Source organism: Myotis nattereri, assembly GCF_964212035.1.
Source record: "Myotis nattereri genome assembly, chromosome: 12".
Taxonomy (NCBI): Eukaryota; Metazoa; Chordata; class Mammalia; order Chiroptera; family Vespertilionidae; genus Myotis; species Myotis nattereri.
This window is the reverse complement of record NC_138087.1, coordinates 64,847,178-64,871,763: the sequence shown is the minus strand read 5'-3', so window position 1 is coordinate 64,871,763 and position 24,586 is coordinate 64,847,178. Positions and strand designations below refer to the sequence as shown.

The window sequence follows — 24,586 nt, the reverse complement described above, 5'->3', positions numbered from 1 at the left end:
CCTAGTCAGAATAAATGGGTAACCTTTATTTAAGTAAAATCTTTTAAAGTTATGACAAACAATATGTGATAATAAGAATTTAATAAATCTCAGGAAGTAGAGAGGGGGTTTGAGTAAAAGTGTTGTAAAATGCCCACTGGTTAGGAAGGGAGATATTACATACCCTTTTAAATTGATCAGTTAAGAAAAAGACTCAAACCTGTTAGTTAGAATTGCAGTAGTAATCAATTGCAGTTCTTCTGGTTTTAAAGAACTGAAACCAGAAATGAATAGGAAGAGAAATTTTATTTTATTTGTACCCTTCTTCCAAATTTGTTTTTTATGAACCATATGTATGTATTGCTTTTACAAATAAATAACAATTATTTAAAAACTAGAAGTCCAGTGCATGAAACTGTGCACATTGAAAGGAAATTAATTAGAAGGTGGTTGGTGGAGCAGGACTGTGTGAGATGGGCTGGACATGCCCTGGAGCCAACCTCCTACAGTCCCTCCCATCCAGCCACACCTGGGGCAGTGCCGGGGCTCGAAGGGCGTCTGCAGAGTGAACAGGGTCCCTCTGGCAGATGGGGTCCTTCAGCCTGGCCTGCGGGGATTGGGCCAAAACTGGCAGTCTGACATCCCCCGAGGGGTCCTGGAGTACAAGAGGGCACGCTGCAAAGTTGCTGTCACTCGGCAGCTTCTGCATTGAGCGTCTGCCCCCTAGTGGTCAGTGTGCATCATACCTACTGGCTGGTCAGCCGGTCAGCCAGTCATTTAGCCTTTTATATATATACTAGAGGCCCAGTGCACAAAAATTTGTGCACTCGGGGGTAGGGGGTCCCTCAGCCCAGCCTGTGCCCTCTCGCAGTCTGGGACCCCTCAGGGGATGACCACCTGCTGGCTTAGGCCTGCTCCCCAGGGGATTGGGCCTAAGCTGGCAATCAGACATCCCTCTGGCAGCCTGGCTGCCCTTGGGGGATGCCCATTTGTCAGCGGGGAGGAGACCTAAGCTGCAGTTGGACATCCTTAGTGCTGAGGAGGCAGGAGAGGCTCCCACCACCACCGCTGTACTGGCAGCCATCAGCCTGGCTTGTGGCTGAGCAGAACTCCCCGCGGTGAGAGCGACTGACCACCAGAGGGCAGCTCCTGCATTGAGCGTCTGCCCCCTGGTGGTCAGTGTGTGTCATAGTGACCGGTCATTCCCAGTCTTTCTGCTGTTAGGGTCAGTTTGCATATTACCCTTTTACTATATAGGATAGAGGACTGGTGCATGGGTGGGGACTGGCTGGTTTTCCCTGAAGGGTGATCCAGATCAGGGTGGGGGTCCTGCTTGGGTGCCTGGCCAGTCTGGATGACGGGCTGATGGCTGTTTGCAGCTGGTCACACCCCCTTCAGGGTGGGGGTCCCCACTGGGGTGCCTGGCCAGTCTGGGTGAGGGGCTGAGGGCCGTTTTCAGGCTGGCGGGCGACTGAAGCTCCCAGCCTCTTTTTTTTTCTGGGATTTATTTACCTTCTATAGCTGTCACTGGAGCTGAGAGCCAGCTCCAGCTCTGAGGCGTGGCTGGCTGAAAGCAGGTATCTGGGTTTGTTTAGCTTCTATAATTAAAACTCTGTTGCCATCACTGGCGCTCTAAGCTCTGAGCCCGCTGGTGGCTGAAAGCAGGTTTCTGGGTTTGTTTAGCTTCTATAATTACAACATTGTTGCATCTGGAACTCAGAGATGGGCTGCGGCAGGCGGGGAACCTTGGCTTCCTCCGTCACTGGAGCAACCAAGCCTCATGTTTGCTTCAGCTGCGTGGCTGCCAGCCACCATCTTGGTTGGCAGTTAATTTGCATATCTTGCTGATTAGCCAATGGGAAATGTAGTGAAGTTATAGTTAATTACCATGTTTCTCTATTATTAGATAGGATATAGATAAAGTAATCAAGATTATAGAGAAACTCTTAAGTTTTGAAACTATCATAATGCCGACACCAAACTCTAATAGAGAAGAAATAATAAACTTTTAATTTTATAAATTTATAAATATTGGTGCAGATAAATTTTAACAAATCAGATTTGGTTAAGAGAGATTATTCCCACAAAGATATTTTTTAGGAAATCAATTCATACATTTCTGCATATTAACAGGTTAATTAAGGAAAAAGCCACAATCATCTCAACAGACTGAAAATTTAGCATTCTTTCCTGATTAACAAAATCTTAATAATGAAAGAGAAGTAGAAGTATATATTTTTAACATGATAAAAGTAGGTGAAGCATGTAAGACAAAATTTTGCTCCTTAATATATAAAGTGCTTTTATAAGGCAACAAGAAAAAAATACATCCAATAGAAAGAAAAACAACAGTAGGAGGCAAATCAAAGAGTAAATAAATTGTCTCCAAAACATTGAAAAAATGTGCAACCTTATTTAAAGAAATAAAGCATATACCATAAAATAAAAATTTTAAGCTATATTGGCAATGATTAAAATGCTAATGCTCAATTTTGGTGACTTTGAAAGAATGGACTTACTGGTATTTGACTGAAAGATGTATAACATTGATAAAATAATGGAAGGTAATTTTTCATTATATTAAAAGCTTTAATATTGTATAGAACTTTTAGTCCAAAAATTCCATTTCTAGGAGTTACATCTAAAAAAAATCACAATTTCAGATAGATGCTCACAAAACTTAGCAATAGGATTAATTACCAATACATTATATTTTATAATGAAAGATAGAAATAAACCAAATGTCCAACAATAAAATAATAGTTATATTAAGTCTATATAATAGAATACTCGTTAGCCATTTAATACTTGTTGACATGGAAGATATTAATGATATATTTAGTGATTAAAGCAAAGCTTGAAACAATATAATGAATATGATCTTGCTTTTGTTTAAAAATTATCTATCAATCATCTATCCACCTACCAATCTATTTAATTATCTGAAAAAGGCTGAAAGAATACTTATCTTGATGTTAATGTTAGTTACTACTGATTGCTATTTTTTATTTTCTTTATTATTATACATTGTATATATTATTATTATATATTATTGCTTATTTTTTCTTTTAAAAAGTAAACAAATATCGCTTTTATAATAAAAATGTACAGTTGACCCTTGAACAATGAGCGGGTTAGGGGCACGGACAACTCCCTCCCCTTACACACACACCAGTTAAAAATCTATGTATAACTTCAGTCTTCCCTAATACCTAGGTTGTTCCTCAGTATCCATGAGGCGACTGGGTGTGTGACCCCCTGCAGAACCTAAACTCTGTGGATGCTCAGCTATTCTATAGGATGTATAATCAATGCATGCAGTCGGCCCTCTGCATAGAAAACAGTATAGGTACTTATTGAAAAAAATCCGTGTATAAGTGGACTTGTGCAGTTCAATCCCGTGTTGTTCAAAGGTCTTCTATAAACGTTATTTTAAGGTGAAAGTATAAATACTTTTTTTTCCTTGTGTAAAGTATAACACCAATTTATAAAATGAGTCTTATAAATCAATTAGAAAATGAATAACACAATAGAAAAATGGGGAATCATAGATGATTCCCCAAATAAAAACAATAAATGACCTAGGAACAAGAAAAATTCAACTTCACTAGTAATTAAAACAAAATTAAAATGAGATATTTTTCTATAACCAGATAAACTAAAGATTTCTTAAAAATAGAGAATTAATTCTCTGACAGCAAGTGATTAGGGCTATGAGCTCTCTTGTGCAATGCAGAGATGAGAACCCTATTTCTAGGGAATGTGACAATACATAACAAAAGCCTTATTATTGTGCATGCCATTTGCCCAAACATTATCTTTCTCAGAATTTCCATAAAGAGGTAATTATGGCCATGTCCAAATAAGGATGTTCATTACAATATTGTTTATAATAGTGAAAATTAGAAAAAGTTACATGTTAAAGAATAAGAAAAAACTAAATTATGGTATAGCCATAAAATGGAATATCAGAAATCAAATGGACATTTTAAAGATTATTTTGTGATATGGAATAGGTTCATAATACACTACAAAGTGAGAAGTGTTCTTTTTCTGCTCCATTACAATTCCCCCAAAATTGTCGGGGTTTTATTTTTATTTTTTTTTTGGTGTTATGTGATATACTCTGGTACTCTTGCCATGCTTGATAGTTGACCACTTAAGATGACTTAGTGTCTCACACTGTTCTGACACTTGTTAACAATGGCATGATGAGTATCTTTCTCTCTCATCTCTCTTTTTGAGTTTGTACAATGATTTTACAATGGGAAATTTATTTAAAAAAGAAAACAATACTGGTAAGTAATGGGTCCATGTTCCTCAATACAGAACCTTGGGATAAGCATTAAGGAAATAACAGTGATCTTAACCTAAATTGGAAATACATTTAGAGGTAACAGAAAGAAACATGCTATCTATTTGACTTTCTGATTAAATTGACAATGCTACAGTATACTTTTTTGCTATTCAATAAAGACTTGGATATGAAGTTAGTAATAAAAGGGGTATAGTTCATGCAAATTACAAATCACCTCCTTACAGTCACAGAGGTTCCCTCTCTATAAACTGAAGCACCACAGTATGGTGGTTGAGAGCTCAGCCTCTTTGATCATACACTAGGCTCTGTTGCTCTGTGTGCTTGGGCCAGTTACTGTGCCTGTTTGCTCACCTAAAATGTGGGCTTGATGATAGTACCAATGACACAGCGATGCTGTGCGGTTTAAATTAATATATTTAGAGTCCTTAGAATATACATGGTAAGCATTCAATAAATGCTGTCAGATAGTGTTATTTTTATTATAACTGTTACTGTAGTGGGAGTTGTACTTGTTATTTTTAGATGTCAGTCATTTTTAATGAAGTTGAATGGTTCCATAATATTTACTTGCTTGCTCCCTCACTCACTGTATTTACCTCTATTTCTTTAACATTTTTGGCTTTGGTTTCTTGAATATCAGAGCCTAAAACACACAGAGACCGAGAACCTGGGAGGCTGTGGAAGCCATGAGAAAGAGACAGGGGAGTCGGGAACTCATTGAGCAGAAGGGGGGAAAGCAGAGACTAGCTCAAAGTTGCAGACAGTAGAACCGAGGCTATGGAAATCTAGCTCTGAGGGCCAACGTGACACCCGCATTACAAGCCACATGGTGGGTACTCTGGTAACTGTATTGACCTGCTTTTCTGTGGTAGCTTTTCTGATTGGCTTGACTTCCATGTCTTTCTTTTATAATAAAACTTTCTCAGCTGATGAAACTGGAAGACACCTTTGAAGTTTTCAGCGCATATGTGACGCACATATGTGAACCATTTACAATATGACTTGGGTGTCCACATGAAAGCTCTCCACTTGCAGTGGCCCTCTCCAGTTTCTCTGCTTTGTTTGGCCTCTTGGCTTTCTGTTTTGAACTCATGCTGCAGCCTTATTCTTTGAGCCCTTTGGGTACCTGACTCAATTTGAACTTATAATCAGGACTTTTATGTAAAGCACCTCCCTACTTAGGTCTCAATCCTAACTTCCTACTTCCCTATTTATGAATCAGAACTATGAATAGGCAGGCCCTTACATTGTTATAGCCCATGGAATCTGCTCTGGCCTAAAAAGGGAGGAAGATTAGATAATAGGCAGGTAGGCAGTGAGAGAGCTTGAGTATCGTGCAGTCAGATTGAAGGGGAGGGAATGTGAGCAGGAGGATTTTAGAAAGTAATACTGATAGAATATCAGGGGTGAAGGATAGGACAAAGTCTCGGGTAATTTCTATGTGCTTGTCTTGGTTGCCTGGAGTGACTATGAATAAGAAATGGGAAGTTTTCTAGCAAAGATGACAAGTTGTTGCATGAAGGTGGATTTGGAGGTTGCAGGTGGAGCCTTCCGGCAGACAGTGGAAAATCTGCTTTCAAGAATTCTGACCATTTCTCTATTGCCTAACTACCAATTAGTTTAAATTAAAGTAAGCAGGTATAGTGTAGACTGCTATTTTCTCTTCCCTGTTTATTTGCTTCTCGGGAGAATATAGGTTCATGCTCAGATCATTCATGTTGGTCTTAAATAAAGACACACTGTGTGGAGCTCCACTGAAAAATCTAGTGCCACAGGAATCTGAGTCCCAGAGTATTTCTAAAAGAATCATAAAATGTAAAAAGATAGGTTATCATGCAGAAAGTTGGTAAGCAACACTGTATTAATTCTACTGCCTATTAAGTTGGTTTCTAAAAGGAAAAAATGTCAAAAGGCACAAAAACATCAGGTCTAAAATAACTCAAAGCCATAAGATCATTTTGTGAAATCCCATATTATAAACTATAGTTTAAGAGCTTTAATACACTGTGGCAAAATTAATGAATGACAGATTTGAAATATGTGGCTTCAAAAGTAAACACAAAATCAAATGGTAATATTTTGCAAAAGGTATATAATATCAGTCCACAATGTTATTTAGAAAGTTATTTCGGCCAGAGTGCTTATCTTTATATAAGAAAAGATATTGAAGATATCTTAAAAGATATTTCCTTTTAAGATAATAAAAGGAAAAAAAAATAGCTAAATAACTGAAAAAGGACAGAAAGTCCTGGAAAGAGGAAGAAATAAAGATGAAAGCAAAAGAAAAGATACCAATAAAAATTTCAAAGAAAAAGATAAACTTATAAAACTCAAAACATTTTTTTTTTTCAGAAAAATGTTAGGAACAAAATAAGTAGATTAAATTTATGACAAGTGCATACAAAGGAAAAACATCTGAAGGAGGAGAAGTACAAAGACAGAAAAAGGAACTAAAAATCACAGTAAGAATGAAGACTTGCTGACTGCTCATTTTATTCCTTACAAACCCCCTATCAATAAAGTAAACCATAGCTCTGTAGGCCACAGACAAATATAAAAGTATGCATTAAGTGCAAGAAAGAAATTCAAAAAAACCAAACATCCATCTTTGGGTGGGGAAACAATGAATGTGTTTTTCTTTTTAGTTTTCTGTGTTTTGTTTAAATATCATACATGAAGCTACACTACTCCCAGAATGGACAGGAATTAGTTCTACTAAAAATGAAGCTCTGTATCACATTTCATATTAAAATGTAATACAGCAGAGTATTAAAATGTAATACTCTGCTGCCAGCTAATTCAGGAACAGCAGATGACATTCTTTCCTGTACAATATGTAATACAAACTTTCCCCATGAGGAAGAGTAGTTATCTCTGGTTATCTGACATATTCCTTGCCTGTGTTTCCAATCAGTAACTTTCAATAGATTGACCCATCTGAGTTCTGCGCAGTTTTTGTTTTTCCCAAGAAACAAATGACGTGCTACTCATGTCTACTATTGTTCTTTCTACCTAGGTCTTGTTGGGCCTCTGGCACTGTGTTCCTCTGGCTCCCAGAGTCTGAGAGGAAACGGTAGTGTTTTATTTGCACATCTTCCACCTTAGACACTCACAGTTCCATCTGCCCTCTCACACATGCGTTCCAGAATTCGGTGAATACTGGCGAAGCTGGGTCTGTCGGCAGGCAGCTTGCTCCAACACAGACGCATTAGATTGTACAGCTCCAGGGGGCAATTCTCAGGGCAGGAGAGGATGTTGCCATCTCGCACGTAGTAAATGACCTCCTCGTGGGCCATCCCATAGTAGGGCTGCAAGCCATAGGAGAAGATCTCCCACAGGACCACACCGTAAGCCCACACGTCAGACTCGGTGGTGTAGCGGTTGTAGAAAATGGACTCAGGTGGCATCCAACGGATAGGGATCGCATCGTTCTCATTAGCTTTGTAGTAGTCTGCTGAATAGATGTTCCTGGAGAGGCCAAAATCGGCAATTTTCACCACCATGTTCTCACCCACCAGGCAGTTCCTGGTGGCTAAATCCCGGTGGACAAACTTGCGCTCTGAGAGATAAGCCATGCCAGCTGCTACCTGCCTGGCTATGCAAAGCTGCTCAGCGCAGGAGAGGGGCGGGGGCCCAGGGCTGGAGATGTGTGCCCTCGGGGACAGGTCGCTGTGACTGAGGCTGCACGTGGTGTGAGGCGACATGCTGCGGAGGAACTCGTTGAGGTCGCCATAGGCCATGTATTCAAAGAGCAGGCACATGGGTTTCCCCACGGCACACACACCTGGAACCAAATAGCATCCTTTGTTAGGTTGGGTTTCCAAAGCGACACACTGGGAAGAGCACTAAAAGCAAGTGACCAGATCAGAATATGGGGCCCTGGCTTTTTGTTGACAGCTTCATAGTCAAATATGGACCCCATCTCTTTGTGTAAACATCTATTTACCTAATAAGATGCAGGTATCTATCATTCCTCCTAGGGTGCCTTAGCTCCTGACCCTTCCAGTGTTTCCTTCTATCATCCTTTAACACAGTACTTACTATCCTATGTCATAAGCATCCATTTATTTGAAATTTTCCTCTCCAACATCTTAAAAGTAGAGTTTAAGTCTTTTTTAAATTCTGCAAACTGACCACGTCTGGTAGACCAGGTACTCAGTGTTTGGTGAAGGAGTTTATGAATGGATGTTTGAGATGTAAGTAATTCCTCTGTGTTTCTGCTACTTCTCTGAAGAAGGATAGTAAGGAAGGTGTCGCATGAAATTTGGGAAGAATAGCAAAAACAATCCCAAGATCTTAGATGAAGTTTTCAGGTTGCTGACATAAAACATTCTGAAATTTAGGTTTTACAATATTCATGCTAGAAAGGAAAAATGTTAATATAAAGAGTCTTAGAGCCCTAACTGGTTTGGCTCAGTGGATAGAGCATTGGCCTGCAGACTCAAGGGTCCCAGGTTTGATTCCAGTCAAGGGCATGTACCTTGGTTGCGGGCACATCCCCAGTAGGGAATGTGCAGGAGGCAGCTGATCGATGGTTCTCTCTCATCGATGTTTCTAACTCTCTATCCCTCTCCCTTCCTCTCTGTAAAAAATCAATAAAAATATATTTTTTAAAAAAGTCTTACAATTAGTATCAGGAGGACATTTTTATATCTTAAAATCTTGCTACATTTTAAAGGGAAACTGGGCAACTTGGAATATTAGATCATTTGGGCACAATTTTACATCACCATAAAAATAGATTATTAGATCTATTTATTTTAGGCAATAATTAAAAATCTCCATTCAAAAAGGGAGAGAAATAAAACACTATTATCTTGGCTTATTTATTGTAGGGTTTACTTTTTCATTCCAGGGATGTTAGCAAACAGTATATTTCTATGTATTAGAAAATAAAAGAAATGACAGCATTGTACTCTGTAAAATTTTAAAAAGCCAGTTTTTAAAAACTGAGGTGAATTGACAGGATGTTCCACTCCCTGATACAGAATCTAGTGTATAGGAAGGAACAGAGGCATTTCTCTGGTCAGGGCATGAAGGAGAAAAGACAAGTGAGGTATGGAGGAGGAAAAACTGGCAAAGCCTCTGCTTTCTGACACAGTACATGTCTTTACTTATCTGCTCCTACCTAAGAGTTTCACAATGTTAGGATTGTCAAATTCCGCCATGAGGGCCGCCTCCCGCTGAAAGTCGGCTTGCATGTCAGCTGAAGCCTCTTCTTTGAGCATCTTCACTGCCACCATAGTGGACGGTTCGTGGGGAAGTAAGCCTGGAGCCCTGGGAGGTTCATTTATTTAGAAAGAAATCAAAGATCAGGAATCGTATTCATAGTCACATGTCTGTGCATCTTCATTTACATCCCCCCATTTATGCAGCCTTTTCCAGAGCCTCAGAATCAAAGAAAGATGCCAATAAATAGATTGTACTTAAAATTTCTTGACTTCAATTAATAAAAGTCACTGGGGCTATGTTCAATATAGATTAAGTTTGAAAAGTTCAGTATTCATACATTATAGGAATTTTTACAACCCCACAGACCCAATGGGATTATCATTACCATCCTAACCTCTTAATCTCTGGCCAGAGCCTAAAATTCTAGGAGGGTAGGGACCATGACTTATTCATCTCTATGTCCCCAAAGCCCCTACAATGATACATTGCATATTTTTGGTTTTTAATAAGTATTTGTGTGAGATTTTCATTAAACATGTAAACTTCTTCCCAAGGCCACCTTGAGTGGATGTAAAGTTGTGTCCCACCCAAGAGCACTAGGTCCAAGTGATAACTGGTGTCCACATTCTCTGGCCCAGCACTTCTGAGGAGCTGCATCTTGCAGAGAGGATCTTTTATTCCAGTTCACAAAAAGGGCTGGCATTGGGCCTAGCGCATATTTGTTTCTCTGACATTTTTGCATTATTATTTTTTTCTTTTTCTGTTTTGCTATTCTAAGAGCATCTATTTAGTATCTATAGAAGTCAGGCCCTGAGTGCTTAAATAGAAAAACTAGTTCAAAGTAAATTTTAAGCAAAGTTTACTTGAAAATTGAAGAGAAGTATATTTGAGAATTATTTACTAAGAATATTGCAAGAAATTAAAATGTATTTAAAATTATTTTCTAAAAGGGAAAGATGATTAAACTTTGCTGATTACTTATAATTTGAACACTTTACAAATGAAGATTCTCCCCATATACACACCCTCCTTTCGAGCAGAGAGGGAAACTACTTAGATTCAAAGTACAGTTCTCAATACAAGTAAGGTTGATGGCATGAAGAATTAACTACTTTGATAATAACTATTATACATACTGGCCTGGTAACTTTTCAGACACAACGTATTTCAGTGAAGAGATTTTTTTACATTTTTTTTTACCTTGCTTGAAAGACCCTTCCAAATGCTCCTTCTCCAATATCCCTCACATATTCAATATTATTCCTTGGATACTCCAGGCTGAGCAATTTGGGATTCAGAAGGAGTGGCATCCTCTGGTACATGGGGTTAGGATGCAGTCTGTCCAGCAGAAGCTCAGATGGAAGAGTAGTGAGAGTCACTGCTGCTGATTCTCTGCAGGATAAGGTAAGATCAGTAAGGAGCTCAGGCTCAGGTGAGATCTTTATACTCAGACTTATGTTCTAAAGAGATTTGGCATTTAGTAGGAAACAAATAATACTAAGACAGCCAAAGATCGCTCAGTTTTAGAGCAATGAAGTATTTGGTTTGGTCTAGAGTCAAATGTCACATTTTCTCGGGAGTTTTGTCCAGTCTAGCAGTGGCAATGGAGATGAGGGGGAACATGGGAGCAGGAATAGCCATATTCTTCCAAATTATTGTTTAGCTTCTATGTGCTGAAAATGTCAACCTGAGGACATGTGATCCTATGCAAAAGTTACTGATATTTTAAAGATCATGTTGGGGTGCTTAATTTTAAAGCAATGTCATAGATGTCATAAAAAGACTGGCATGGCAGTAATTTGTATTCCACCTCTCACTCCCTATTCCAATATTAAATATGTAGGTTTTAAAACATTACTGCATGTGGTTAGATTAAACTAGAACCTCACCTTTTCTTATTTTTCCATTGTTTTCGCCTTCGGCAGCAATAAAGAGTGGTTATGGTAAGAAGCGCAAATACTGCGAAGCTGGACATGATAGAGATGATTACAGTCATGGAATATGCAGGTGAAACAGAAAAGGAGGAGGAGGAGGAGGAAGGCAAATTTGGAATGTCCACACTCGGCTTTGAGGACGTCATTGGTGGGAATGCTGAAAGTAAACAATAATGCTTGTTATTCAACCTTAAACTTTTAAATTGCAACTTTTGTATTCAAGCAATCAGTAAACTAAATTTAATTTTAAGAATATGTTTTTATATATCAGATTCTCCCTGGTTATATATCTATAAAGTCTAATTGTAAGGCTCCAGTGAGGTCCAGTTGAAAGTAAATCCAGTTTACAGGAGCGTAAAATTTAAAAAATGAAACTTAGAGAAAAAAACATTTTTGGTCACGACCAAAAAATACAGACCTGGGGGAGTCTGAGGATGAGGGGAGTGGGGGGAGGGGGAGATATCTGTAATACTAGTAATAATATGAAAAATAATAATAAATAAAAGAACAAATAGTTGTCCATAAAAAACAACAACAGATCCTGGACTAGTGCTCTTTCCAATGCATCATGTTGTTTGCGATGTGACAGAAATTGTGGAATTTGTTATTAAATAAAGTCTTTTAATGAAATTATACTTGAAGTCAGGGTTGTCTAAAGCTGAGCTTTATACTGTTGTTTTACAAACAGAATAAAATTAATGGAAGAAGATGAAAAATTGGGACACAAATGAGCAGCAATTAGTTCATCTAAAAATTGGCCATTGTCAAACTCCCATTCAAAAGGTCTATGGCTATGCAATATAAAAATGAGGTGAATTACTGCTAGAAACCAAAAGATGCCATATGCATATCACTCAGTCGAGTGCAAAGTGCATTAGATATCTATAAAACAATCATATTAATTATATTTTAAGTCCTTTTAATTGATTAAGTAAAGACAAGAACATGGATACAGAGTATTTTAATAATATAATTAACAGGAAAGTTTTACTAGTAAAGAATGAAATTTATACCCTAAAAAGAGAGAATAAAACTTATTTTGAAATATTTGTGGAAAAGTGACAGACACGATCTTTTTGTCAGGCCATCAAGGAAAATCTCAATAAAATAAAAAAGCAGAAATTATGCAGATCTGTTATTTGACCAAAATACAATTAAATAGATTAAATAAAATCCAATAGGACATCTAAAAAAAGAAAATATATTCAGTATCTTTTCCATCATAGAGTAAAAAGTAGCCAGACACTGATTAGAAAATGACTTCCTAATAGGAGGTATGGAATTTGGCTGAAACTGTGCTAAATGATAAACTCATAGCATTATCTCTTTCCATTAGATAAAAAAAAGAAAGAACTAAACAGTTATCCCCAGACTTTGGAAAGGAAACAAAAACTACAGAAAACAAAGGAAAATAGAAGATAAAGGAACAGTCATGTACAAGCAGAAATTAATAAGTTAGAATACATATATCACAAATGATAGAATTTAAAATAGGTGAATAGTTGGTCTTATAAATATTATTAAGTAGCCTAATCAATGGAATTTTAATTTTAAAAACATAGGAAAGGCACAAACATACAAATTAGGAATGTTGAAGGAATTAGACAATAGATTCAAAGGTCAATGAAAATAAAATAATTACATTTTTTAAATCTTAAGGGAAATGCTATTATTAAATTTGAAGAATTAGAAAATCTGAATATAGCTATAACTAGGAAATTTAACCAGTTAACTGCCACGATATTTTGAATTTAATTAAAAGGGGGGGGGCTAAATTGGAGAGCTGCTAATAATAAAGATGGGGCAGTCATTAAAAGACAGGGAGAAGTGACTGTTTTTGTATCTATATTTTACCGAGCAGTTCATACCATATTTAACATGCAAGGAAATGTAATGTAATTCATAAAGTTTGTAGTGTAATTTCATTAATAAATATAAGGGTAGTTTTTTCTAAAAAATATCAGAAAATAGAATTCAGTGGCATATTAAGAGGATAATCCATGATAATTTAGGATGATTTATTTTCTAAATGCAAAAATTGACATAGTTTAAACAATAGTTTTGTTTTATGGATTTAAATACTTCTTCCTTTAGAGATAGTTTTGTTTTGCTTTTCCTTATTGTTTCTGATCTATTTGCTCTGGTCTTCCCTAGAGTGATATTAGTTGTATCTTTGGATTGAAATAATCAATTTGGAACTCCAGTTTCTTTCCTTTTAAAGTTTCTCTCCTCAACATGATTTTTAAAAAATGTTTTTATTTTTTTCAGAGAGAGGAAGAGAGAGTGAGAGAAGGATAGAAGCATCAATGATGAGAATCATTGATCAGCTGTCTCCTGCATGCTTCTATTGGGGATTGAGCCCACAACCTGGGCATGTACCCTGACTGGGAATCGAACTATGACCCCTTCATGGGTTGACACACAACCACAGAACCACATTACCGGGCATCTTCTCATTATGATTTTATCTCTTTATCCTTTTCCTCTGGACATCAGGGGAATTTTATTCACTCATTCATTCATACATTAATGTGTCCCCTAAATTAATATTGAATGTTAGGTATCAAGAATACTGTAGTGATCATGACACATCTTAGTGTTAAAGTATTTAACTGGGCCCTAGCTGGTTTGGCTCAGTGGATAGAGCATCAGCCTGTGGACTAGCAGCAGTCACCAACCAGTGGCCCGTGGTTTGAAAGGTTGGCAGCCACTGCACTAAAGGGTCCCACGTTCTATTCCAGTCAAGGGCACATGCCCATGTTGTGGGCTCGATCCCCAGTAGGGGGCATGCAGGAGGCAGCCTATCAATGATTCTCTCTCATCATTGATGTTTCTATCTCTCCCTTCTTCTCTGAAATCAATAAAAATACATTTAAAATGTATTTAACTTGGAAAAATTAGTAAACAGGTAATTATAATAAAGTGTAAAAAGTGTTACAAGAATGTTAAGAACAGGATGCTTGTGAACATCCAGGGGCAGTCCATTTCTGGTCTAGGCATATAGGATACATTTTCTAGGTAAGTAACGAAGTTAAATATAAAGGGTGAACAGGCAATACCAGTTGAAGGTGTATGTCTGTATATGGCGGTAGAGAGATAGTATTCTCTAAAAAAGGAATAACATGTATCAGGGCCCAAACCAAACAGTTGTGGTGCCTTTCTAAAAGTACATCTGCTAGTAAAAGTTTTATTGTTGAGTTGGGGAGTGTCTGTAGGTAAGGCTAGATATAGGTTTCAGGTGTAAAATTCTGTAATAAATCACCTGTATATTGCATTGTGTTTTTACCACCGTCACCATATATAGGACCCCCTTTACCCTTTATGACCTCACCCCAACACCCTTTTCTTCTAGTAACACCACTGTTGTTGTTGTTTTTTTGTGTCGTTCATTTGTAAAACTGATTTTTTAAGAATAGAAAATGAGTTTTTGTAGGTAATTCATACTTATATCTTTATAATTGGCGTAAAAAGCAGAAATATGGGTGCTTTTTGTGCGTGTTATTCCTATCTAATCTAGGATTAAAGGTCAGTCCCTTCCCCACAATAATCCTCAGTGAACTGCTTGAATGGATGAATGAGTAAACAGTTGAAGGATAACATAGACCTCAGTCAACAATTAAAAGTCCAATCAAAGTAAACTTTGACTTCTTAGGACACAGACTAGAAACATTTTTTTTTTTCATTCCTTCAGTTTGGGAATAACAATTTGACAGGCTTTCAGAATAATAGATTTTTTGTTCTTGGGTTTCCCTAACTGCTCTTGTTTAAAAACTCTGAGGCATTCAGTTGCAGCCAGTAGCATTCTTTAAAAAAAATAAAAATACTTTAAGTCTTAGTTCTTTAAGTAAGCCAATAAAATCAAGTGCTGGCACTTAGCCAGACACAGAGGTGATTAGGTTTGGAATATGTATCACAGGAACTAATTATGATTTAAGTCTCAGAACAGTCAAATCAGAGGAAGCTGACTGACATGAAAAACTTTTCTAGTATCATTCTGAAGATTTCTGCATTTTTGTAGGTTAAAGTACTCTCCAATACAAGTTAGTTTCTAGGACATCCCTTTTCAAGCAAACTTTTTGAATTCTTTCCCAGGAATTTTGAGACAGCCATTTTAAAATCATTTGATTTGTCCCTGTAAACTTTTTATTGGAAATTAGCTGTCTTAAAAACAACACCACCTATCTTCCAAAAAAGGGATCTGTTGTCACAGGGAAAGATCATGAATTGGCTCAGTGAAGAAAAAGATACTTGTTTTCACTCTAGATAATTAGCTGATACAAAAATCATGAATGTAAAGTCAAAAGTAACATTTTCAATTTGGTGTATTTTATAGCCATGTACTACTAGTAAGGCAGTGGTTCTCAACCTTCTGGCCCTTAAATTCAGCTCCTTATGTTGTTACCCAACCATAAAATTATTTTCATTGCTACTTCATAACTGTAATGTTGCTACTGTTATGAATCATAATGTAAATATCTGATATGCAGGATGATCTTAGGTGACCCCTGTGAAAGGGTCGTTCGACTGCCAAAGGGGTCGCGGCCTACAAGTTGAGAACTGCTGTAGTAAGGGATCAAGCAAGCTAATAATCTTGAGGTAGGAGATATCATTTGTATCATTCACTAAATATGCTGCTCTCCATGGCCTAATTAGAAGCTACAAGCTGAGACCAATGGTTTTCCTTCATGCTCTACCCTGGGTGACTGACTACCTTGAAGAGGATCTGTAGATTTTGTTCTGGGCATTATGAAGTATGAGTGTAAATACGCATGCACGACTCTACTTACATACACAGAAGGTTTCAAGGGCACAAACAAAATTACTTACTTGTTAGGTTTTCTTTTTTAAAATCTGAGGGGGAAAGGATAAAAATCTGTTTTAAGTGAGCATCCAGATATCTCATATATTCTGTGAGAGTGCTAAGAACAGCAAGTTCTCTTTCAGCTCTTTGATATGCAACTGGAAAACATTCTTTGTGTTAAATGTGAAAGGATTGCGTCTTGGAAATTAAGCCAGCTGTTAGAGTTCCTTACAAAGTTCATTAAAGCAGCATGCAGGGATCTAGCTTTGTTTCGGGAGGTCAGCACTTTCAAACATGTGGCTTATTTTTGCATGCTTAAAAATCTGCTGCACTGGCTAAGAAAGAGGACTTTATTCTTTTATTCTGTTCCTTAGCCATTTCTCTGCACATTCCAGAAAATAGTACAAGCTCTCCTAAGATCCCCTTCTGAAATAAGGTAAGCTCTCAAGCAGCAGTTAGAAGTGCTCTTTAATTTCCCTGAGAACAAATGAAGTAAATCCTTATACTAGCCTGTGCAATTAGGATTCTGTTATTAGGTATCCACAGGAGGCAGAACTCAAAAAAAAATTGAAATGCCTAGAAATATTAGATTGAAGTGCACACCTTAGTTTCTTCAAAACCAGTAACTGTCTCGTAACCTCCAAAGTCTTGTGAGGACTCTGTTACCTAAATATGGCAGTCTGGTGCAGGCCCGCGGGTCCCAGTGCATGCTGGGGAGCTTGCTGCAGTCGAGCACCGAGAGCAGATGCAGCCCAGGTCTGTAGAGTCCCCTGTGGGTCTTCTCTTCCAGCGCCAGCCATTCTTTTGCACAGAAGAGCTCCTTTACCCCCAGGCAGTATTCTCTAAAACAGTTGGTGAAGAGCAACACTTGATGAGTCATGGCATGTTAACGCCAAATCTGTGGCAGTGCCTCAATTCTTTATTTTCAAAACATCATCCCAGCACATTGTTCTCACAAGAGGGTTTTTGAAAGGACTGTTTTATTGTAAATAATATGAGGCTTTATGGAATATATTATCCTGTCAGATGAAATGGTGTCTCATTTTGTTTGTAAGACATAATTAATGCTACCTTTAAAAGTAAGATGACATGTGAAGTACAGTTTTCTTGGAAAAAATACCAACTTTCAATTTCAAAAGGTATTAGATTAGGAATCTGTAAACTCTCTCCTCTCAACTTTATAGTAGAATAACTACAAGGGTGCCGAAACAAGGTACACAGAGTTTTAAAAACACACACACTAAAAGTCATGGATCATTGTCAGTCAACTTCCATCCTGGGAGATTTTCCTCTAATCTCGGGGCTAATGGGCAGGGCCTGAGAAACACAGTTCTCACTCTGCATGCTTGTCTTTCAAAACAGAACCCCACAACTTTCCTGGCAGGCTACAGGAGGGCCTGGGAGTCCTTACCCAGCCCCGCTCTGGAGAAGCTGAGGCCTGTCCCTTGCTGTATGCTTCCCTGCTTCTCCTCCTGCTCCCATATGAGACAAGAGTGTCAGTAGTTAAATTAAAATAGTGGGTGGAATGTATTTTAGAATATATACAGCCGGCCAGTGTGGCCGAATGGTTAAGTATTGACCTATGAAACAGGTGGTCAAGGTTTGATTTCTAGTCAGGGCACATGCCTGAGTTGTGGGCTTGATCCCCAGTGTGAGGCATGCAGGAGGCAGCCTATCAATGATTCTCTATCATCATCGATGTTTCTATCTTTCTCTCCTTCCTCTTTAAAATCATTAAAAATATATTTTAAAAAATATACATATATATTTACACATAATATAAAGTAATATTCTGAAATGCTCATCTTGATCTCATATTTATTGGCAAATAATGCTGAAACACTTGAAATGTAGTTTTATTTTCCCTTCTCTCTTTTGGCTTACTAATAAGATCCATATTAGTTTAGATTTTTTTTTAATTTCATAGAAAGCAAGGATATTTAAGAATATGATAATGTGAACAATAACAAGGGCAACAGAATATTATACCTTTACAACGTTTTCTAGGAGCTCAGGACCCTCGTATTATAAGGTATCATCAGTGATTTACATGGTAGGAGTTTTGTCCAATTAATTGCCTTCTATTTTGGACAAAAGCCAGTTTTTGCCTTTACTAATGCACAAGACAACTTCCACTTTGGAAAACTCTTCCTGTTTGGAGACAGTCAAATACATTCACCCATTTATTTACTTTTAATTTTACCTGCAAATGGGTATAGGAGTAGGTACCACCCCAGGGTTGCATTCTTGGAAAATGTGGTTACACAGCAAAGCCTCCGCAGCTGGCCGGCAGAACGGGCTCACTGCTCTCAGTTCACTCCAGGCGGTGTGTGCGAGTAGTTCTTGGGCCTCCTCAGGGTCCGCGTAGGAGTTGTTGAAGAAAACAAGAGCACCGTTTGCCAGGACAGTGTTACACACCTCCCCTCTGTACTGGGCGCAGTAGCCTTTGTTATCTTTCCGTGGTTTACTGAAAGAAGCAGTGAACAGTGTTCCCAATCACATGCTTTTTCTTAGCATTCAGTCTGCTTTTTTCTCTCTCCAGTTTCCACATCTACATTACAGAAATAGGAGAAAATTGCACTAGCAAATTGGTTGAAATGCTCCATGTGAATACTGTCTTCACATTTCCACCTGCAATTATATCACCTCTGGCTTACTCCAGAGGGCTATAATGAGGATCAGATGTGATAATGAATGTGGGAAGCTTTGGAAACTGGGGATCTTTATACATAGAATTTGAATGCTCTTAGTTAAGCAATCTGAGATTCTTCTTACAAATAAGCTGACATAGGCAAACAAATACATAAAAAAACATATTCATGATGATTAAAAAATAATCTAGCATAATAAATACTCTGCTCCAAAGCTTTACAGTTTATCTGTGTTAGGATAGTTAAATACTTGGATTTTGTAGCATACATACAACTTTGAGATACTTTCCATACTCAGATTCTCTCACTCACCCATCTTCCCAGCATTCCATCTATATATATAAAACCCTAAGCTACCAGAATGACCGAACGACCAGTCACTATGACATGCACTGTGCGGGGCGGGGCTGGCCAGCCAACCTCCCGCGGCCCCTCCCCCTAGCCAGCCCTGGCCCCCATTGACCCCCCCTCCCGATTGGGGGTGGGGCCCGCTGGCCAACCTCCTGCAGCTCCTCCACCCAGTCCGCCCAATCGGGGCAGGGCTGGCCAGACCCCACCTGTGCACAAATTCATGCACCAGGCCTCTAGTTAAAGAATATAAAGAAAGCCACATACGTGGAGAGAAAGCATAGGATATGGCTCTCAGGAGTGAAGAGCATCTTTAGCTTTGCTACTTTCTCATCATCTGTCTTGGGGAAAGTCATACAGTCACTCAGAGTCCCAATATCCTAATCTGTAGAGTGATGTAATTATTCTGAACTTAGATTATTGTGCATTAATGGATAAATGTATGTGGAGAAAAACTAAGTTCTATAGTGCTAGCACAAAAATAAGATTAAAAGCTTATCCACTATAGCAATTGAAGAGAATAATAGGGCAAATAGGCAATGCTGCTGGTATTCCCTTCACATATTCACTGCCTCCTTAATGGAGTGTTGGGAATTATATTAATTTCAATACTCACTTGACAAATATTTATTGAGCACTTATGTGTAGGCACTATGATGGTTTCAATACATCCTTATGTCTTTCATCAGATTTCTATCTTTAATAATGACATACAATTCTTAAGTTGTATTCTCATTTAATTTGTATAACTGTTGGAAGTTAGCATTTTATTATCTTTATATAAAGGATCCTAAGACAAGAAAATTAAGCAAATTAGAATTTGTGCCAAATTTTTAAAGTGTTAAGAAAACCCATTTGAATTTGAAAAATTGATACTTTAATTAGAAACCACTATTGGCTTTTTAAAAGCAAATCTATTAAATGAGATACAACTTCCAAGAAACAATATACTTATAATGTTTTCTAATATAAAATTTTCCCCTAATCCATACTTGCCTTTTCCTAATTAGTCTACATGAATTTGACTGGGTTACTTCTAGCATGTTACAGGTTTTTAAAATAAAGGCCTTGAATAAGAAAATACAAAACTCCCATGAAAACTTGGGCCAGGTAAGGTTGGGAAGACACCCAGAGAAATAGCGAAAACCCCACTTCTTAGGGAAGGAACTAAGATAACACTAAAGAAGTTTAAGAGAAGCACAATGTGGTGCTTTTAAGAAACTGAATAGTAATACCTAATAACCAGAAGTAGCTCAAACTAGTTTACAAAATGGTCTCACATATTAATATAATATCTTGGTAAAAGGGAGGGTGGGTAAGTGAAGGTGTGATTCTTCACTTAACAGGAAAAAACTGTAATGTAAAAGTTCAATATTTCCCCCACTGTCTCTGAGCTGAGAAGGGTTTATGCAGGCTTTGCTGTCACATGTTAACTATTGAATAACTGTTCTTCATTTTTTCTTTAATCACACAAACAAAAAACATTTTTAAGAAAACATTGGAAACTAAAAAAAAAAAAAGAAAAAAAGAAAAGAAAAATAAGTGAAAATAGCCTCAGAGATAAGGATTATTAAGTCAGTTACTAAACAGTCTCTCATTCTGAATTTCTGCTGCGTCTCCTAAAAAGCCCTACATTTTTTAACAACTTCAGTTGACTTGATAGTATTGAGTCTTCATTTCTTTTTGAATATTAGCTACATAATGCAAAAAAACAGATAAATAAAAATCAAAAGAAGAAAACAGGATAAGTCTTTAATAGAAATAAAACTGTGGTTGCAGTTTTGGCTTTTCTATCAGCTTGAAGTTAATTAGCCTGTGCAAACCCTTTGCATGCTGGGGAAAACCGTATAATATAAAGTATATGGTTCATATTAATTTTCTTTGTCTTTGTAATATTTCTGGAAGCATTAAAGACTTACTAGGATTAGCTCTACAATGTAAGAAATAATATACAGGACCAAATATACACATTTTATACATATATGTACATATACATTATAAGTGGAGAGAGACAGACACTGCCCAGTCATAGTTTCAGAGTTGAAACAACTTCCTTTTCTTTTTTCTCTCTTCTTTTGCAGACTTTATAAACCTCACATTTTATGCAGTTATTAAATTTTAGAGGCAAAACACAAAGGCATATTGGGCCATTTTGTTCCTCAACCTCCTAACCCTATCAAACAAAATTTAAAAGGAGCTCACAGCAGCACTTTAGGGGACAAGATAAATGCAAATTACTTCCATTGTTGTCTCCTGTTGTCTTTTGCAAGTGAGGAGACCCCTCCCTGTAGGCAAGCAGTTCTTGGGAAGGCCCGTGGAGCAACACCAGAAGCAGCTGGTCCTGTTGTTCATTTGAACAGTGGGGCAGAGGTCACAGGGATCTGTTCGCAGAATGTTAGTTATTTTGGAATGATCTGCCGGACTGTCTCCAAAAATGCTAGTTAATATTGCTCATGGAGCCAGTCCTCTCTCTCTCCTGACAAACTAAACCTGGCTGATCTTCCTTTCTGTAAAGTTTCTCTCTTCGGATATTTGATCTCAAGTCCCCCGTTAACTTATTTTATTACACACAATTTTCCTTGGTCAAATGGAGTACTTAAAGGAGTCTCACTACACCATTTACTCTTACTCTCTCTGCTTTAAAATGTATGTCACGTTTTTAAAAGTGATTGTAGAGTTTCTATGAGGGAGACCTCCATTCCCTTTGAACACAATGCCTTGTCCATGCAGAGGACTAGCTGTGGTTTGTTTGAGATAAGGCAACCCCACTACTCCAGTGAAAATTCACACCTTCTACTGGCCTCCTTAAGGGTGGCCCACCTGTACCTACTTTGATGTGGAAAAATCTCCTTTCCCTCTATCCCAACTGTCTGGTCTCCCATTGCACTTACCCACCAATGTTATGAGCAGGGTTCTATGTCACTTCCAATCTCCAAAGCAAACTGGGATATTTTATTCTTTCATGCCTAGTGTCTTTGTACATGATTCATTCTCTAAGGCAGTCAACAAATACAACCCACAGGTCACATTCAGCCTGCTGCCCATTTTTATACCTCCTGTGAGCTAAGAATGGTGTTTATATTTTTAAATGGTTGAAAAACACACACAAAAGAAGTCAAAATTATATGAAACTCCAATGCCAGTTCCATAAGTTAAGTTTGATTGGAGCAGAGCTATGTTCAATCATTTATTAGTAGTCATACTGTTTTTACCCTGAAACAGAATTGAGCAGTGACAACAGAGACCGTAGGCACCACAAAGCCAAATATATTTAATATACGGCCCTTTGCACAAGTTTGCCAACCTCTGCTCTAAAACATAGATCAAATGTCCTTTTTCTGAAATGCCAGACCCAGTGTCCTCAAGTAAGAAGCACATGGCCTCCTCTGAAAAATACCTCTTGTGTTTCTTCTGACTAAAATTACTATTTATTTTGTAGAACAGAGAGTGATGTAAAGACAAAATTAAAATTAAAAAATTTTGAAAATTTATTACATTAGCCAAATATATACACTTTGAATATTTGTACATATATCAGTTATAATCCGTATATACTTGAGAGTAATATATACAGTTTTATATATACGATAGGTAGTATACATGGTGTACATAATTACAATTAGAATTATTTTATGTTTTATATCATGCATTTTTACTTAGCATGATGTAAACATTTGCCTATGCCATTATGTTATTCAAAAACATTCTAAAATCACATCAATTTATCTTATTGGTAGATATTGAAATTGCTCATACATTTCACCAATAAATAAAAGGAAAAATTGTTTTGGATTTTATTGTTCATACACTTATTATTTCCCTAACATAAATTATTATAAGTGGATTTATCCAATGAATAGATACAACCATTTTAAGTTTCTTAATAAAAATTGCCAAATCCTCTCTAGAAAGGTTATTGTAATTTTCTTCCTACCAACAGAGTTTGAGAGTGCTTGTGTTATCACAAGCGAAAAATGGTATGGAATTTTATTTAATGAGCATTATTTGACTACTAATGAGTGTAAAATTTTTCATTTGCACTTATGTGCATGTGAATGATCTACTTCTGTTCTTGAGACCTTGGAATTTGTATGTGCTTTCATTAATATGTTGAATTGTTTTGATTCATTACTTTCCTATATAGTGCCAGGAATAGAGTGAGTGGTTTAAAAATGCAGAGAGAGAACAGGTGCGCTAAAGGGTCTGTTGGTGGCCTGCAGTTTAACTTTTACCATATTTATCTGTTTATGTTGTATGTCCCCTCAGTAGCTTATTCAGCTTCACTGTAGAATTCTTAAGGATCAGAACTCTGTCTCTTAGAACTGTGATAAATGAGTAGGTCACATCTATATGAATTGGGACAAGATAAAGAACCAAATTTTTGTATGCAATGTGTTCTTTCATTCCATGGAATTAGGAAGAGTGGTTGGTGGTTTAGATCCTGCTCAGTTACTGTGCTAACTGGGTTAGTATAGTTGTTACCAATCTAAGTTCTTGTATCTGTCTACCTGAGATCAGATTGAGGCTTTGTAGTTTGCTATGCAGTCCTGACAATTCTTGGTGCAACAAGTTCCGCATATAAAAATATAGTGATAATAGTGCTTGCCCCATAAAATTGCTGAAATGTTGACATGAGAAAGGTGGCAATCATAAATGTACCACAAAACTTAGCTGCTATTATCACTATTACTTTTATTAATTATTCTTAATATCAGTTTCATCATTTGTAAATTTAGAGTTTTTATGAAAGTCAATTTTACTGCAAATAAAACACTATAAATTGCCAAATATTATATTACAAGGTGATACTTTCTTATCTACAGGATAAAGCAATGGGGAAGAGTTTGGGACTCAGTTCTGGGTTCTCTTTCCAAGCCTATAATTTACTAGCTCTGTAAGTCACTGGAACTCTCCAGTTCAAAGAAACTCTCTTAGTTTCTTTTCTGTACAATAGGGATAATAATAGTACCTATTTCATAGGGATTTCCTGAGGATAACTTTAAGTAATGCATATAAAACCCTAAAAACAGTGCTTGATGCACCATAGATGTTATCATCTCCATTTTCATCATTACCTTGTAAGAGTATTAAAAGGATTTGAAATTAGAAAGTTTCTGAAAGATTGCAGTGCTCAGCAAATAGACAATAGATGGCATGTCAAACAAAAATTAAAACTCAACAAAACAAAACATTAATATAATAACAATGTCTTACCTCCATTCTTATAACAGGAAAGGAAGTTCCCACAGGAAATCAAATTAAAGGGGAAAAGAAGCAAAAATTAGTGCATTTTCATTTTATGGTTGCAAGAGATAGCTTTGATAACTCTAATTTCTTAAATTTCTGGAACGTTCTCTGCTTCTGCTAGGAGGTCAGATACCAT

The 24,586-nt window shown here is 37.2% G+C and overlaps 1 protein-coding gene across 1 annotated transcript in view; it reads right to left on the bottom strand.

Annotated features, from left to right (window-relative positions):
• Positions 1-7,398: 7,398 nt before the first annotated feature.
• The window catches only part of MUSK (muscle associated receptor tyrosine kinase), a gene marked incomplete at both ends in the record, with an annotated part of 67,393 nt that continues 50,205 nt past the window's right edge, over positions 7,399-24,586 (bottom strand). The window contains 7 exon segments of the mRNA XM_081103119.1: positions 7,399-8,081; positions 9,426-9,574; positions 10,670-10,861; positions 11,359-11,560; positions 16,231-16,254; positions 16,871-17,046; positions 18,408-18,671. Of these exon segments, the coding sequence (XP_080959245.1) occupies positions 7,399-8,081; positions 9,426-9,574; positions 10,670-10,861; positions 11,359-11,560; positions 16,231-16,254; positions 16,871-17,046; positions 18,408-18,671 (1,690 nt within the window).